At 44.5% G+C, this 17,803-nt stretch overlaps 1 protein-coding gene across 1 annotated transcript in view; it reads left to right on the top strand.

The window, feature by feature from the left end:
- Window positions 1-17,052, top strand: part of SMOC1 (SPARC related modular calcium binding 1) — a gene marked incomplete at both ends in the record, with an annotated part of 125,259 nt that extends 108,207 nt beyond the window's left edge. The window contains 4 exons of the mRNA XM_082000152.1: window positions 368-450; window positions 4,001-4,106; window positions 12,815-13,062; window positions 16,985-17,052. Of these exons, the coding sequence (XP_081856278.1) occupies window positions 368-450; window positions 4,001-4,106; window positions 12,815-13,062; window positions 16,985-17,052 (505 nt within the window). The remainder of the gene's footprint in view (window positions 1-367; window positions 451-4,000; window positions 4,107-12,814; window positions 13,063-16,984) is intronic.
- Window positions 17,053-17,803: the final 751 nt, after the last annotated feature.

The raw sequence follows: 17,803 nt of genomic DNA on the forward strand, positions 1-17,803 counted from the left end.
TTAGTCTGGCAAGGTACAAAAACAGGCTTGTAGGAGTTGGGACCTAAACTCTGCTAGATACAATGATTCTGCAGAACATGGACAGCTTTGGGAAAAAGCTCAGCCTGTGTCCACAAGAGGAAGAAGGCCTTGTGCTGTTTGGGTTTGGGCTGGTAGCTGGTACTGGACTTCAGAGTATGCTCTTCCTTCTCTTTCTACTTCTGCTGTTGCTGACTGTCCATAAGCAGAGATGCTTGAGAATAATATTTCTTCTACAGGTCTATTTGTTTCCCCTGCACTAAGCAGATAAGACACAACACCTCTGCAACCATCTGGTGACACTAAAGCTATATCACATAGTTTAGCATCTGCTGTTCTCCTTTTTCAGCTATGAGACCCCAGTGTGTGAAAGCGATGCCAGATCGAAGAGCACAGAGATTGATGATCCATTCAAGGACAGAGAACTTCCAGGTCAGAGAGGAACACAATCTTGTCTCTGCCTTCTCCCCTTGTCTCACTTTGGGACTTTAAGAGGCCAAGAATATCACTGAGGAGATGGGGGATTTATCTCACTGTGCATGTTTTACCATGGGTTTTATTCTGTCTTATTTTGGATCACCTCCAGTTTCAGCAGTGAACTGGAAAAGGCTGGGAGTACTCTGGGGACTGGTTTATTGCCTGTCTGCCCTTCTTTGAAAACATGTCTGGGATCAGAATTTTCAGGAAAGAAACCTGGATGCCTGGAAGTCCATTGGGAAAGATGGGCTCAGCATTGAAAGTTCTTCAAAACCTGGCCAGGACAGGATCCTTTCCATTTTGCAGGGCTTTTCAGCACCTTGACGCCCTCGGAAGGACACAGCTGGCAATTGTCAGTGGACCAACTGGCTCCCTGACGCTGCGGGGGCCAGGCAGGGCAGCATTCCTGGTACATTAAGGTCACTTAACTAATGCTGGCTGCTCACTTAGCTTGACTTTATTCCTCCTTTTCTGCCTGGGACCCACTTTTATCTCCCATTGCTGCTTGTTCTATGTTATGCTTTTCCCTCTTAAGAGAGTGACAAACCATTATTTACTGTTTGTCCACCTTGTTTCTGCTAGGAAGATGTGCTGGGCATAGGTGTTTGTGTGGCTCTTAAAAACACTATCCTACCTGCCTGTGCTCTGCTTTTCCCTTCCCAATGCCTTTCTAAGGAGCAGAGTGAGGGGCCCCCAGAGATCAGCAACTGCTTTCCTGGGTGGGGGCTGACTGCTTGAAAACAGAAGCTGCAGTGGGTCCCTCTCTGCCACGAGGGAGACGTAGAGCCCAGGAACTCTTCACAAAGAGCTGGTGGCTCTGAATTCACTTCATTTTCTCCTGGCCTCTTCTAGGGCTAGCATAAAATCAGTTATCCCTAAGCTGGTTAGCAAAGGAAATGAGATTTGTTCCCTATTTGCCTTCTGTGTCTCCTAATTCTCCTCCTGCTGGCTCCTGACCTTGAGTCTTGTAGCTTTCTGCTTAGCAACCCTGCCCTCAGCAGGGCTCTCCTCTATGCAGCTCCTCATTTTCAAAAGTCATGTAGAAATTTCCTATCTGCCTCCCTCTCACATTTGAGAGAAATTGGCCAATTGGTTCAAGTATTATTTTGGGGCTGGGGGGAGGGAAACCAGCTAAATGATTGCATTAAGGCTCATTTCCTTAGGAAATAATGCTAAAATAGAATAATCTTGCTTCCTTTTTTTCCATATCCTTTTCTCTCCTTGCTTTACTGCTTTTCTCTGCAATTCCCTCCTTCTCTCGAGAACTCTGAAAACCCTTTGCTCTTGGGCTTTTTCTTTGAGACTCTCTTTCTGATCTCTCAGGAAGATATAATGGTTTCACCTTCCTTCTCCCTCCTCTTCTGCACTTCAGCTGCAGCTGGACAAGGGCACAAGAACTGATTGACACAGAAGAGGACATATGATGCTCTGTAGCTTAGTGGCCTGATCCCAGCATCAGACTCCAGTAGAGTTTCCCTGTCGGCTCAAGCCACTTTTCTGTATCTGAGTAAACTTTCAGCTCTGGGCTTGGCTGCATTGCTGGCATGATGGTTTCTGTCACTGAAAATACCCTTGTATCAGGCTAGGGGACAGAGGATCTGATCCTGGTTTGTCCGCCTGAAAGATGCTATGCTCCATGATCTTTTGATTAGTTGCTCTTGTATGCAACAATTCACTGGTGAGCCAGAACTGCAGGGGGTGAGAGGGAATGTTCCCTTCTACTTTTTCGCTGCTCTTTTTTACCAGAACTGAATCTTAAGAAAAAACCCTGCTTTAATTTGACACTGATAGTTCCATTTGCACTCAGTTCTGTAAGGGGGACCCCTCACCTTATTCCTCCTCTAGACATTTGCCCATTCTTCAGACTCTCAGTGCTGCAGGTGCTGTACTACTTGGCATGTGTGAAGAGATCCTGCAGAGGCCAAGGTAGGGGAGACATAAATCCAAATCCTTGCACACCTACGCATACCTTCCTCACAAACTGTGTCATGGCTGCACCCACAAGAGCCAGAAGGAAGAAAGAAGGAAGGAAGGTGTTGCTTGCACATAGCAAATGGCAAGCCGCTAATTCCTGCAGACGGTGAGATGCTGAGGCCCCAGGGAGATGACTTCTAGCAAATGGTTTTTCAACCTTCTCATTACTGCAACAAAAAGCTCCTTCAAGTGAGTGGTCTACTCTGGCTGCCATAGCAGCTTACCCATTACAATGCTGACATTTTCTGGACCATGTGCCAAACGAGTGCTGAGGGGTGTGCGTGTGTGTAATGCACATAATATGGAGACAGGCTAGGGACTGTTGGTTAGCTGTTGCAGAGAACAGAGCCTGTAATACTGCAAAGGAGGGAGTTTTGTCAGATCAATTTGCAAGCTGCTTTCAGCTGTCAAGGGATTACAGTAAGTTTCTGGTGCTCTCTTTGGGGTACATGTGCTTTTCTGCTTGTCTGGGAAAAGCAGAAAGTGTTGACACTGCTGTGTGTTGCTAGGGGAATGCTGTTTTCTGATGTCTGCTGCCCTAATCAGGTGCTTGATTGGTACTGAATGGTGGTTTTGGGAAAGAGGAGGTGAGGAACGTGGTGATGGCTTCTCTGTCGCATCAGAGAAGACAGTAGGATGGGAGGTGATGGGTTGAACAAATATATGTTCGTTCCTTTGTAGGCTATTGTTACAGTATTAATGTGGTAGTGAATGAAGTACGCTTTTGCTCCTTTAAGAAGGAAGGAAATGGCACAGATTGCCTCAAAAAGGTGAGGAGATGGAGAATTTTCTACTCAGCTGTGTCATAATAGGCTGCCAGTGTTAAGGATAGAAGGCTCTGTCAGTCTGTGGTTATGATGGTGGGGAACAGGATGGCCTTAGGACTAAGTAATGGAAATAGTTACCAAGCTCATCTTCAGCCTGCTTCGTCCTGCCTAAGCCAGCAGTGACTGGAGGCGATTGTCACATGTTGACTTAAACTGACGTATTTCCCATGCAACATGCACAAGCAAAGAACTGAACTATTGTGGCAGCTGCTGGCAGGCAACGCTCTCTGTGGCTGAAGAGGAGAGTGCAAGCAGCAGTCCTTTCTTTGGCCCATGCTTTGGGAAGCTTTAAGCTGCCAGCTAGGACCTCAGAACAGCCATGTTTTTAGAGGAATATGACCCAGGAGGTAATGAGTTGTTTTGTAAACTTTTCTACAAGGGTCACTATGGGAACTCCTGTCTGCCAGGCACTTCCAGCACATCCCTGTGGTTATGCTGGTAGGGAACTGGGAGAGGCCATAAAGCTAACCACATGGTCTTCCTGCCAGATATTGTTGGTGACCCTCTGTGTGCCTGGACAAAAGCTGTAGGACAAATTGCCACACAGAGAAACCCACTGAGGGATTCATCTGCCTTTCCTTAGGGACTGTGATGATGGCTGCCATGTTACAAACAAAAGAGATTCTGGCTGATTCTTGCTGAACAGGGGTAGGAGACCAATCCTGTGTGTTCTTGCATTAAACCTCCTCTCTTTCTTTCTGCAGGCTGCCCAGAAGGAAAGAAAGTTGAATTTATTACCAGCTTACTTGATGCTCTGACTACGGACATGGTACAGGCTATTAACTCAGCGGCACCTACTGGGGGTGGGAGGTGAGTCCAGAAAGCACTTGGGCTGAATGTCACGGAGGTGGCTGCAGAGCTCTGGGTGCCCCTGAGGTGGGGGTGGGAGGGAAAGGTGTTGCTCTGTGCTGATTTGGGTTCCTCTGGGTTGCTGAGAGGAGCTGAGGCTGCATCTTCAGATGCTGCTCTGTCATGTCACCCTAGCTCTGCCTGCCTCCTCCCGCCCCTCCTCCCCAGCAGCTGCTCCACCATAAAGGTTAGTATAGCCCATTTGAAGTGTGAAATGAGAGCTCAGTGGGAGGAAGTGGCTTGTTCTTTTGTCCCCTGGTGCATGAAAAGACCTAATAAAATGCAAATGGCTTGAAGGAGACCGTGTGGCCTACTGGCTACCATGGGGAGTGAAGAATGCAAACTGAATTCTTGGCAGTACCAGCGCTGTGATTTTGCTGTGGGGCCGGAGCCAGCCTGCCGATGAGGAGAGGAGCTGTTTTTCATGGCCCTCCCCTCTGACCGGCTCCCTGTTCATCTCTCTTGGAAGGAGCAGCAGGTCAGGCCTGTTGCAAGAGGTGGGCAGAAGTCTGCCTTTCTGGGGAACTGGAGAAAAGCTGAGGTCTTGTCTCCCCCTTCTGCTCGATAACAGCAAATCCCCTTAGTGCAGCAGCTGCAGCACTGGCAGGACAGGCCACGGAGAACGGACTGTGGCGGACGTAAAAGCAGCGCTACGTTGCCTTGGCTAGGCAAGGCTTCTGTGCTCCTGGATTCCCGACTGTAAAAGGGCTCAGTGCAGGGGTGCCACAACAAATACCGTGCTGGTGTTCGTAGGGGTATAGAGATGGAGATGCCTCTGTGCATGTGTTACTGCCGTGTGTATTGCTCCAGTGTGCCGCGAGTGATGTTGATCCCCTCCTTTCCCCTTTCAAAATGTAGAAGGAAGCAGTGCCATCTTTAACTACTCAAGACAAAGCTTCCTGGGTGGCACCTCTGTGCCTCGTGGTTTCAGTATGGATTGCTTGTGAACCCATATGGTTTTAACTTTGCATTTGGACCTAACAAATCAGGCCAGTGGCTGAGTGCCTGCACGCTGAATATTCTGTAACCCATCGAATTAGCAGTATATGCCTAGCATGTCTGCATTCGTATAAACAGGATGAAAAATGCCCCAAGGATGGGAAATACGTCGTTCTCTCCCAGCCATAAGCATTCCAATGTCAATTCTGTCTAATTTGCATGGTTCAAATGCAGTGGGTAGGGTGGCAGGAAGCCCTGGAGAGTATTTGATATTTATTTGGCATCTTTGGCACTGGAACTGAAACCCAGCCAATGTAATCATCACTCTTAAAATAAAGCTTAATATAAACCAATATTGTAGAGACCAGAGATGTATGCCCCCACTGCACTTCTATAAACCAGCAGGCTTGCTTCCTAATGTTCCCCAAGTTTTGTGTATTTCTCAGTTTTCAATAGAGGCCTTTCTGGTAGAATTTTTCACTGCCCAGCACTTCACGCAGTCGTCATGTTGATTTATTTTCAGCTCCAGTGTTGGCAGCCCAGTTGCAAGGGGAAAAAGAAATCTTTTAGCAGGCTGTCTTTTGTAAGGCAAAAGACTGTTACCACCCAAATATTCTGCCTGCCCCACAGCCATGATTAAATTCGGGAAACTGCTCTGGTGTAAACTTCCATGTGCATCAGCTAGGCTAAGTACATACCCCAAAGAACCTATGTCAATCTTTTCCATCCCACCATGCCATGATGGGGCCATCTATTTTGCAAAGAAAAGCATTTCAAGGAATTTTGGGTACTTAAATAAAAATTTAATCAGTAAAGCTTTAATTTCATATGAGGTTGGAGAGCTGGGAAGCTGTCTCTGCAATGAGTCCTGCTTTCCAAGTTTCCCAAGGGGAGGAATGTCCTGAGTCCTGTCTTCAGGAATATCTGACATTGTCTGGGTGATCTAACTTCACTTTGGCAATGGAAATGAAAGCTTTTTTCCAAGACAGGGTTATTTTACCTACAAGGTTAACCATAGGGATAATTAATTTCCAACCTTAACAACTAACAAAATACTGGGTTTATGACAAGTTCTCATTCTTCTATCTCCCTGGCCCAAGCTTGCTGAGAAAGTCATGTTTAAAGAAAAGCTAGAGATCTGAATATCTGATTTTTCTTAATGACAGTCATGTCAGTTTTAATGTCTTAATGTCAGTTTTCTTGATTGTGAGGCAAGCTTCACTTATTGCAGGCTCTTCTCCATCTTTGCCATAACAATGGAAGAACAGGTTCTGTATTAAAACACGCACTGGTTCCCTCTGTAGCCTCCCTCTTTCTCTTCCTTTACAGTGTTCAGCATTTCATCCTCCTGGGCCTTTTTTAGACTTTGAACAAATGCATCCAATCATCAAAGGTAAATTTTTAACATGTCACCAACAAAGCTTATGCCTGTTGCAGGGGGCAGGCCAGGCAAACAGCAAGCCGTACCCCCATTTCAATTGGCCCCATATAAAGAAAGAAAGAAAAAAAAGGTTGAAAGATGATTTCTTATAATCTGAGTATCTCCATAGGGACAAAAGCTCTGCAGGCTCTTTAGTCTAGCAGGGAAGAATATGATTAGCTGAATATAAACAAACTTGTGATCAAAATTTCTTTAAAGTGAGGGCAATTCCAAGGCAGAATGAAGTCATGAGGGAGGTGACAGATTCCCTCTCTCTAAGGCTTTCATCTTAGGCCTGACGCCTTTCAGAAAGACTTGCTTTAGTCAAACCCAGGTTATGGTCCTAAGAGTAATTTGATTCACATTCTGTGAGTATGATACACAGGAAATCAGATTAGATTACCCTGCCGCCTTCAGTCTGAATCTGGATATGTGAGTGAAAACTTCTTGTATTTGCTGAGTGTCTTCATCTTCAGAACTTTACCTATTTATGCTGCAAAGCTATCTGTGGCTTTGCAATTTATGTCCATATAGATATTTTTTGGGGTGGGGTGGTGTGTGAAGCATGGGGAGAATGAGATCTGCATTTAAAATACTATGTAGATTTGTGTTAAGCTGCACGCTTTGTACTTGGAACACACAAAAACAATCTAGTAGCAGCAAAGTGAGGCTGTACAACTTGGATTGCTGCAGGCCATGTAAGTAAAACCTGATAAGACTTTTTTTTATTGGGTATGCTTAAAACAACCTTGTAATGCCTTATAGGTCTTGTCTCGTTTAAGCAAGTTCAAAGCTATTGATTCTAATTGAGTTACTCTTGCTTTACAATAATGTAAATGAGATGAGAACTTCCCTTCCTCGTGGCCCTGGTTTATATTACAGCAAAATAGCCAAGTAGACTTCATTTAGACTTTTGAAACAGAAAATCTCTGGTAAAATTCATTCTTAATTTTAAGTTTACGTAATAACTCCAAGGCACATCTTGTTACGGTATGTTTTCAAAGTAATTAAGGGAACGCTTGTAGGAAATTGGTTTATTAACCGGTGTTTGGTATCCTTTTTAAAAAAACGCATAGTTGAAATTGTTCATGTATAAATCCTGTATAATAGGAGCAGCACTTTTTAAAATTTAGACTTTGCTTTAGTACATTTTAGTCTATTTTCTAATTCAGACATATTCATATTGCACAGGGCCTAAACTAAAATAGACCAAAGGGGATCCCAGCCTGGATTTCCCTGATCTGAGAAACTCTCTTTGGTCCCTGCCAATTCAGAAATTAATTTTAGTTGCCAGAATGTGTGCACTCTGACTTGCTACATTATCAGCAAAAATATTACTGCCCTGTAGAATTTAGGGTTAAAAGGGCAGGTTATAACAGCCACCCTTATCATGTAGCACAGCAGCTGTGTCCCTTCATTTTAAGTTGCCAATTATTCCCTATGTAATAGTCCTAAAAAGTACTTCAGAAAATTGCCCCCGAGGTTCCCTTTCATGCTCTAGTTGAGCAGTTTGAAGCAGGCAAGCACGGCTCAGCACATCTCCAGGGTGTTCTGAAGCTGAGCCATGTTTTAATAAAGATTGACACTTTCAAACAGCGCAGGGAAGTTAATGCCCAACTCCTATTGCATTTCAATTGAAGTTGGATACCAACTTCTCTTTGTGCTCCTCTGGAAATTCTAGCCTAATTAAGGATACAGGAGAGTTCATGTAAGAGGAGGATCTTTGAACAGTCAATGAGGAGTGAAGGGAGGTGATTTTTAAACCTTCTAAATGATTTATCTCTCAATCTTCAGGAAAGTTGTGTATGAAACATTCTGAACACAGCTTACCCAGAGGAGAGGAAGAAACTGGGCCTGTAATAGGAAGATAATTTAAGGTTTAACTGTGGAGGTATTATGCATTCCCTGCAATGAGTTTGGACTGTGTAGTACCCTTTTGTTTAGTCTGAACACAACTTAGTTTCTTGTTGGCTTCTTGATTCTTTGGCTACAGGAAAGGGAGAATAATAATACAAATACAGGATCCTTTTGCAATTTCATTAGATTCTTTGATTCAAGCCATGTTCCACCATTAAAGCCTTTAACTTTAGAATAGACAACCGCAAAGAACAACAAAAGGAAAGCAAGAAGTGGAAGCAGAGCAAGAACAATTCTGCACTTTACTTCAGCTTGTCAAACTTATCACTTTCCACCACTCCCTGCAGGCACCTTGGTGGACATCATCAATGCTGTCATGGGCATCAATTGGCAGGGTCAGTCCTGTCATTTCTTTAACTTCGCACTCATCCGTTCTTCATTCAGCAACAGCACCAAGCAAGGTATACATCCTTGCAAAATATTTTCAAGTCGTAGAAACTTACAACTTTAACTCCTGTAGACCACAAATATACCTTGTGTGTTAGGAGTGGGAGCTGGGATATTTTTTTTTTTTCTACTGTTGCTTCTGCTAGCAGCTTCTTGTCCATCAGTGTTCTTTCATCCTGGAATAGCTCCCTCTGATTTATAGTCTCTGTTTGCAGTTAGGTGATGTTAGGCTGGTCTTACTCTCCTTCCCTCCTGCCTCAGCTGCTATTGTTGCTACATAAAGTTTACATGACAAAAGAATAGGTTTTCTAAAGGTCTTCAAACAGGCGATCATCTGCTGGGTACTTCAGAGACTGCAACTTTGCTTTCTGTCAGAGCAGTATTTTGTATTAAGATTTTCTGTCGCTGCAACCAGTACTGTGGGTCCGTGCAGCCTGTGCAGTGGGATGCAGCGGGGCTGCAAGTGTTCAGGGAGCAAAGGATCAGCTTTGGTAAGAATGGGCTGTGGGTGGGCTTATGCTGCATGATGGAGCTCAACTTGCTGGCTTATGTACAGAAGTGACCCAGCAATAGCAGGTTAGATTTGGAAAATCAGCCTGCACAGAGCTCTTTGCTTCCCCAGCATTCATTCTTTAGGATTGATTGTTTTGCTGTGGAGTGCTAAAGAGGAACAACTGGGAAGAAAAGTAAGTACAGCTGTAATGTAGTCAACACAAGAAAACTGAGGCTATCTGCATTTTGGTAATGTCTATCTTTAACACCAGATACACAAAAAATCCACCAAATTCCAGTCTTCTCACTCCAGTGCCATAGCAGCTTTGTAAGACGTAATAGAGTATGAGATGTTGTTTTGGTGGGAGTTAAGAATGTACAAAGCAGCTTTGCGCTCTCTTGTTTTTTCCGATTCCTTCATGGTCTGAATAAGCAGAGAGGCAGCCCAACAAATGAAGTTTGCATCTGAGTGCTGATTTGTTTCTTTTGCAAGAGCAATGGAGAGGTAATAGAGGGAAATTCCCCTGCAATACTCCTGCAAAGCCTGTGCTCGCAGGACAGTTAGAGCCCCTAGATTCATTTCAGCTGGCCCAGCAGGCATGGTTGTTGTCATGGCACATCGTCAAAGCTAGAGGGCTTAGCAGTGCTGTGAAGGTGTATCAATTCCTCTTCCATGGATGCTGCGTAAGTGTCTTGCATGGGCAGCTGTCAAAGCCAAGATAGCATACCGTGTTGTAACTCCAGCCTACTTTCGGTATATCATGTAATTTCACGAGCCAGGGAGACATGAAATGATGTGGAGCCATCCTGTGCATGGTCATCAGAAAGGGCAGGCAACGAACTCAGGAACTGCAGTCCCACTAAGCCAGCCAACAGGAAGTGGTAGAAACTCAGAAATGGCTGTATCTTCCTTCCTCCTACAATCACAGCAGTTAAACTAACTGCCTTCAGCTCCATTAGCATGCTACAAGTTTCAGCATGAGCTCTCAGCATGTTTGAAATGGCAAAAATTGATGTATCATCATCTCATGAGTAAATGTATTTGCATTAGCCTGTGGATTTCCCTGATTTTCTTTATGAAAATGCTGAAGAGAATTACATTGCCTCTCTTGGTAACTCGTAGGAGCTCCTGTTGGTGGGCCCCTGAAAGAGAGGCACTTCTAAGTCCTGCTTCTGAGTGTCTTTTCAGCAGGTAAAGAGAAGCTTGTATTCCTGTCTGTTGCCTTTCTGCTGTTGCTTCCAAGATGGTCTGCTATTTTTTCCATTTCTCTGCTATTTTTTTCATTTCCATTCAGTTGTGGACCTTCAGGAAACAAAGGGCAGGCCAAGGTGTGGACAATCTCACATGCAAAAGCTCAGGTTTTATTCCTCTATCTCAGCAAAAGCAGAATATTGTCCCTTGCAATACAGAAATTCCCTGTGGCTGTTGGAAACATGCTAGTTTTCAAATGATAGCCAGCTCATTTCCAAAAGGGAGAGAGAGCGCGATGACTGTGTTCATAAATGTCATGAAAACATGCCACAGGATGTGTTTTTTATTCTCCCCTGTCATCCTGGTTTTCACATACAGTTTCAAAGTTCTGAAAAATCTGAGCACTCCCTTAGCTACCTGGGGAGATTTTTGCAATTTCTGCTTGTCCACAGGTGGCTCCAGGGGCTTGCCTTGCATTTTGCCTCCCAAAACTAAGCCAGACTTAGTCTCACTTTCCACCCCCTCCCCTCCCCCCCCCCCAGTGTTTATCCCACTATACATTGACCACACGTGGTGACTGAATGTCAGGCTCCTCCTCAGCTAAGAATGAAATGATGGGGGACAGTTTCGGGTCAAACCTTGTGAAAAACGTGCAGTTTATTTGCCTCTCCCTACTGTGTGTGTTTACTTGTTTCGAGGATCCAGATATCTCTGGATGGGTGCTACCTTTCTAAATTGTATCTTCATTTGTAAAGCTATTAGAGAAGGTTAATGGGGATCTCTGTTCTCCACCTAAGCTCCAGTGCTTGCTTCCTGCATGTTGCAGACTCCCTTCATTAGTGATTTAAGTTACCATGGCAGTAGGGTGGGGTTTTTATTTTTCAGGCCCTGTAGCTGTGTTTTAGAGGCAAAACTGGTCATACTGGAAGGTCAGAAGAATTTTCTCCCTTCTAGTTCCCAACAAAGAAATTTTCAGTGACCATTTAAATACATAACCTGCCAGATTCTGAAACAAGGTTGGTGACAGTCTTAAAGTACATTTTATAAGGTATCTGGGTTCGTATTTCCCCATAAACTAGAATGCCCCAAACTCACACCAGAATCTGTCTGCCTGCAGCATGCAGCTGTCCCCCTCTCACTGCTGGGGAAGGAATTAGGCAGCAGCTGGAGGTGTCTCCTGGAATAAGTCAGAGCAACCAGTGCCAGTGTAGTGTGTCTGACTACCTATCCACTGATTTTCTGTGCACTGAAATGCTTTATTCTTGGGAGGGAAAAGGCTCAAGTCTCAGCCTCATTTCGGCATCATTTTAGCTTTCTCTGTTGACACACTCATCACATGGACAAAAGATGGACTAGCTTAGTGCAGTTTTTGAAGAATCCCTCTTTAGAAAGACCTTCTTTGCTGGTTCTCTGTATCACTGAGGAATAACCCCTTTCCCACTGCTGCTGCAGAGCACCAGATGCTACTTAAATGGCACAACCTAACAGTGCCTGTTTAGTGATGGCTTGATGTTGAATGGCAGCATTCTCTATTCGTGCATCTTCAGCTGTTGTTTTTCCTCCTGCTCCTCTTCTCCTCTCTGATACTGTTTCTTGTCCATAGAAAGAAATGTGAGCCAAATAACATCAAACTTGTAATATCACAATGAGTAAGAAATGAAGCAAACTGAAGTTGCCAGTTCCATAGTATTGCTTTTAATGGATTTGTGGTGCTTGTCTGCTGTGGAATTCTTGCGTATAAATCAACCATGTGAAAAGCATTAAATATGCTGAAAATACATTACAGGAGTTCAGATCATATAAATAGACAACAGCAGGAATGTTGCATCTTGCCAAGGACATTTTCAATTAATGAACGTGTCTTGCATGAAATGAATTTGTTCCCTTTCTGAAGTCTAGATGTTGCTATCACAGAAACTACCCTGACAGCTGACACTCACGGCTCTCCTGTTTGTGACTTGAATGGGAGTCCAAGGGTCAAAAGGACCATGCAGATTGCCTCTTGCCCTCTAAAGGGAGATCCTTCTGGGATTAGGCAGAGTTTCAGCAACTGGTGTGAGAAGAACCAGAGCTACTGAGTCTATCAGTCTCCAGGGATCTCTTGGCACCACTTGTTAATGCTAAAGGACATTTTTAGAAAAAGTTCATCTCTCAAAAGAGCCCAGCTAAAAGGAAGAGATTGTAAGACTTGCATATTTTGCCTGCTTTAAATATGGCATAGTGTGTGTCTGACTCGGCGAGCAGCTCTGGCTCCTCAGCATGTGCTGGACAGTGGTGGTGAGAGCACCCACTTGTCAGGGGCCTGTGCTTCCTCTGTTCCAGGTTCTCCGAGCCAGACCCCAGCCACACGCTGGAGGAGCGAGTAGTACACTGGTACTTCAGCCAGCTGGACAACAACAGCAGCAATGACATCAACAAGCGGGAGCTGAAGCCTTTCAAGCGTTACGTAAAGAAGAAAGCCAAGCCCAAGAAATGTGCCCGACGTTTCACTGACTACTGTGACCTCAACAAGGACAAGTCAATCTCTCTTCAGGAGCTGAAGGGGTGCCTGGGAGTCAGCAAGGAAGGAGGTGAGTGCCTTTCCTTCCCTACTGCATGAGAATAAGACTGACATGGAGTTACAGCAAACTCAGGAATCTGGTTTCTCCCAGGCGATTCAAAAGTGCTGCAGTTTGTGTGAGAAAATGAGTGGGATTAATACCCTGCCATGCAAGTGCAGTTTGTTATTTGTGTTATGGCTCTGTCTTATATTCCTTATCATGGACCTTTGTGCAAAGCACTATAGAGAAACAGGGCAAAAAGATGAGCCTTGCCCAGAATGCTGCTTGTACTGTAGAAGTCCTTGGAAACTGTAGTTCGGATTAGGTGCCTTCTGAGTATATACTGCTAACAATATTCTGTTGTTTCAACCATGTAGGTTGGATGATGTATGAACCTGCACAGACCCAGTCCTCCAGAGACCCTGTTGACTAACAGAAATAATATTTATTTTCATTGCGAAATCCAGCATGCAGGAAAGTGGATGACGCAGAGAGAACAACTCGGAAAGAAAGCACAGGGCTGTACTGTTGCCCTTTTTCAGAGTTAAATTGCACTTCAAGATTGGGGGAGGAATAGGGCATATGAGTAACGTAGTTTCCTTTCTGTTTAGTGCCTGAGCAACCAACCCCCCCTCCTTCCTCTTTCATCTTCACTTCACCTTCTGTTGGGACCTAGACCAAATAGATATTTTTAGAAATTTTAGGAATTGAAACTGTTCAACCCAAATTCAATAATTATCAGCCATTCTTGACTGTGGGCAGACTTGCTTGGCAGGAGAAGGCAAACAGGGAGATTCCAGGGGACTAATTTCCTGTGCAGGTGTTTTGGCTGTGCAGACAGCTCTTGTTGTAACCGTTGTGCCAGTTGGGAAGGGCAGGTAGCTTGCTTTCTCCAGGCTTAACCTTTCCTTAGTTCTTTCCTCAAGTTTAGCACAAGTGGGAAGGGAGTCAGTGCATTTGGGTGTTGGGAAGTTGCCTTTTCTAAGTGCTTTGCAAACATCTTAGTTATCATAAGCCTGTTGCATTACTCGCCAGTGGTGAGAAGCATTCAGCTTCCCTAGCTCAGTGGAAGTTTTTTTCTTAGTCATCAGTACCTTACTGAGGAATGACATACCAAAATAGCAATCCTGTTCCTTAATTTTATTACCTTCCCAATAAGATGAATATGCCAAAGGAGTTTTATTGCTGTTTGGCCTGGAATAAGACTGAAGAATCTGCTGCCTTGGCCAACCAACTGTTCAAAATTTAGTTGGGGGGGGGGGGGAGAAGGAAAAAAATGTGAGTCTTTGAGCCTCTTAAGGGGAATGAAAGCAGTGAGACACTGTTGTGAGTGCCTGATTGCCCAACTATTTGCTGAGAACACAGCCTTGACCTTTCATGGTTTCTTCCATTATGAGGACAGGATTGTGTGCAAAAAGGGACTCGCCCTTGTTTTATCATACAGCTCCGCGTACCTACTAAAGGTCTGATGGGCCTTGAGGATCAAAGATAAATGAGTAGGTTATGTGGAAGGAGGACCAAGGCAGGCTAAAAGATGCTGAAGGCTAAAAGGCAGTAGAGAGGGCAGTGCAGGGAGCAGGTACTAATATGTAGGAAAGAACTGAGGGAGAGTGCTCTAGAGGTGCAGTAAGCAAGGTTGTGATGGATCTTTTTTAAAGTCTTCATGAATTTGTGAGGTGGTAGATGACATGTTTGCTATGCTTTCTATTTACAAGAGCATCTAAATTAAGAAATAACCAGTAGCTTACTCCTACAAATTTCCCTTTTCCTGATCAGGGGTGCATGCAGCCAGTCAACTAATCCGTGTATTTACTCTCCATTTCTTTCTCCATACTGTGGCCTTCAAACATCTGCTGGGGCTGAGGTCACTGTGGGTCCAAGCCAAGAGCTAGTTGGGAACCTTTTTGATGACATACTTTCAGTTGTAAACTGCCAGTCAGATGAAACCAAAACTTTTCATGGAAATGCTTCTGTTTCAACGAAAGCTTTGCTGAAAAAGTTTTTCTGGTCTGGACTGGATGAGGAAGGGTTGGAGGGAGGCAAGGAAAGTCATCACTTTCCACTTGATATAGTTCATTACAAATGAACTTGCCTCAGATGTTCCAAATCCTGGTTGGGTATCCAGCAGCATAAGGACTAAAATGAAGTGGGTCATCATTCCAGGTGTGTGTGCCTCCTGCTAGGCAAACTGAACACTTGTAAAGATTTTGAAAATAAAACTTAATACAAATTTTGTAGGGTTTGGGATGCTGAGGAAAACAAATGTTAAGGCTTCTGCATTTTTGTCAGTGTTTTGCTTTTGGGATTTTTTTCTTGTGGCCAGTTCCATCCAAACATGGGAATAGTGTTGCTTGAAGGAAGCACAGGGCATAGATAAATCAGCACTGTTATATGCCTCTTGGGCACTAAATAGTCTAAAATACAATTTATGTGGGAGGATTCAACTGGGTTATTCATAAGGACAAACCTGAATTTGAGCTTTTTCCAGCTTAAAATCGAATCTGTCTGAGATGCACAGTTCTGTCTGTCTTCACCTCCTCAGCAGGTTCATGATGCCTGTGGTAACCTAATATGTGGGTGCTGCCAGCCAGTGGCTCTTCAGTGAGGAAAATAGCTGTCCTGCCAGCAATTCTTCCTCTTTTCCATCCTTATGATGACCTAGAAAGTTGCTGGGAAATCTGCTAGGTTTGGTGGCCACTTTGCACCTCCCTTGCCCCTCTAATTAAACCAGGTGTGTTTCTATCAGGAGCAACTTGGATGGGAAAATGCCATTCCTGGATCTCAGAATGCAGTAGCCATATAAAACCAGCCTTTGAGGGCTTGCAGAAGCCTGCAAATGGTTTCTTAAACTGGTGCAGAAGAGGCAGGGAGGGCTTGTAGCTTGGAGTACACCAGAAACAGTCTTTGCCATCATTTGATCTAGGACTGTCTGAGGAATTGTGGAAGGTAAATAGACTGATTTACAGCCTGTTAAAAGTTAGCATTCATCAGTGCAGTCGGCACAGCCTGAGTTAAGGAGGGAACCATCTGTGATCAAAGAACAAATTTAGCTCTCTGTATTAGTCAAAAGGCAGAGTCCTTGAGAGGAGATAGACACGCATTGTAAAGCTTTGCTGGAAAGTTATTGGACTCAAGATTAATTGGAGTCCAGTGATCTCGGAGAGGAGGATTGTAGATCTGAGCAAGGCTTATACTAGTTGTGCTGGCTGCGAAATGCTGGAGTTGAGTTTTAGCTCTATATTCTTCCAAGTTCGGCAGAGAAAGTTAGCATTTTGTGCCTGCTGAAAGAGGAGCTAAGGGATTAAGCAGCAAAGAAATGTCCCTCCGCCAGCTGACGTGAAGTTTCCTTCTGCCCGTTAATATCCCATGATTGTTTTGCCATCCAAGAGCTTGTCAGATGGTAGGTGTTGGGCATGCTTCACAGGCTGTGAGGACTTCTGGGGTGGAACCCAGCCTGTCTGCACCAACAGCCAGCTACCAAGAGCACAGTCCAGAAACAGGATCAAAACGTCTTAATTAAAAAGTGTGTGTGTATAATCAAACAGCCTTTCACTTTCTACTGGAGCTGAGCAAATCCTACAGAAAGAATTAAAAATAATGGACAATCTAAACAGCAGGCTTAATTCAGTGATGTTTGGGACTCTTCTTATTGGTATCCGCAGAAGTAACTGATTCTCTGTGTGCTTGGGAGGCTTCTGGGAATGAGGACGCTCTGTATCACTGCTGTGCAAGCAGCTGTATGGGAGCAGGTAGCAAGGAGCTGTCACCTGGGAAAGACCTCTAGACTGATGATGGTAGAAAGCTGACAACAGTCTGAAAGGCTATGAGAAAACTGTAGCCGGGTAATGACTCAGCTAATAAAAAGGAAATTCAGAGTACATCTAATGAGAATTAGATTAGAGTGTAAATGAGCTCCACTGGCTCAGTACTTGTTTTTGTTTGCCTTGTTCAGATATCCCCCTTTGGACCTCAGTAGAGGTGCTGTACTTTGTCGCCTTTAATCTTGAGGAAAGTTACTGATGGTTAGTATGAATCAGGACATCAGTATTGTGTTGAGAACACAAGATAAGGCTTGTGGTAGCATGTTCCTCCCTCATCAAAGGAGAGAGCTTTGCTCAGTAAGTCTGAGGAATTATTTCTACCTATAGAAAGCTGCTGGGGTTTCCTTGGGGCTTTTCCTTTTGAAAGACACCTGGCCTAATCCAGTGTAGCTAGAATTATTACACAAAATAGCGTACTTGTGAGGCTGAGCAAATACTCTGCATTATGAAACTTACTGAATCATGGGATGTACCCAAGAGCTTCCCAGATACATGCAAGGAACCCACTGTCCCCATCTGCCATATTCCTTCCTCACTTTCATGTCAACTTTATGCTTGGTGCAGTGTTGTTTTGGTGGGGTTTTGTAGGTATATGTGGCTGGCCTGTGTTCATACTGAAGGCAGCTGGCTGAAGGCAATGTTCTCTGCCTTTGGAGTGACAGGTGATGAGCTTCAGGGTAGTCTCCCAGCACGGATGTATGGGGCCATACCCAGGGAAAGCACAGAGCCCTACCAGGCTGCTGGAAAGGTGTGCCCTGCCCAGCCTGGAGCATCCCTGACATTTCCCTGCCTTTTGTATCAACTTACCTGGAGCTCCCTGCCTCTTTCCAAAGACAAGTAGGTCTCATTCACAGCAACGTGCTGTAGGCTTAGCCATACTGCGTGCAAAAAGGCTGTTTTTCAGTATGCCTTCTTTCTTACCCAGGCCCTCCAGGGCCCCAGGAGCGGCC

Source organism: Phaethon aethereus (assembly GCF_964289735.1).
Source record: "Phaethon aethereus genome assembly, chromosome: 5".
Classification (NCBI taxonomy): Eukaryota; Metazoa; Chordata; class Aves; order Phaethontiformes; family Phaethontidae; genus Phaethon; species Phaethon aethereus.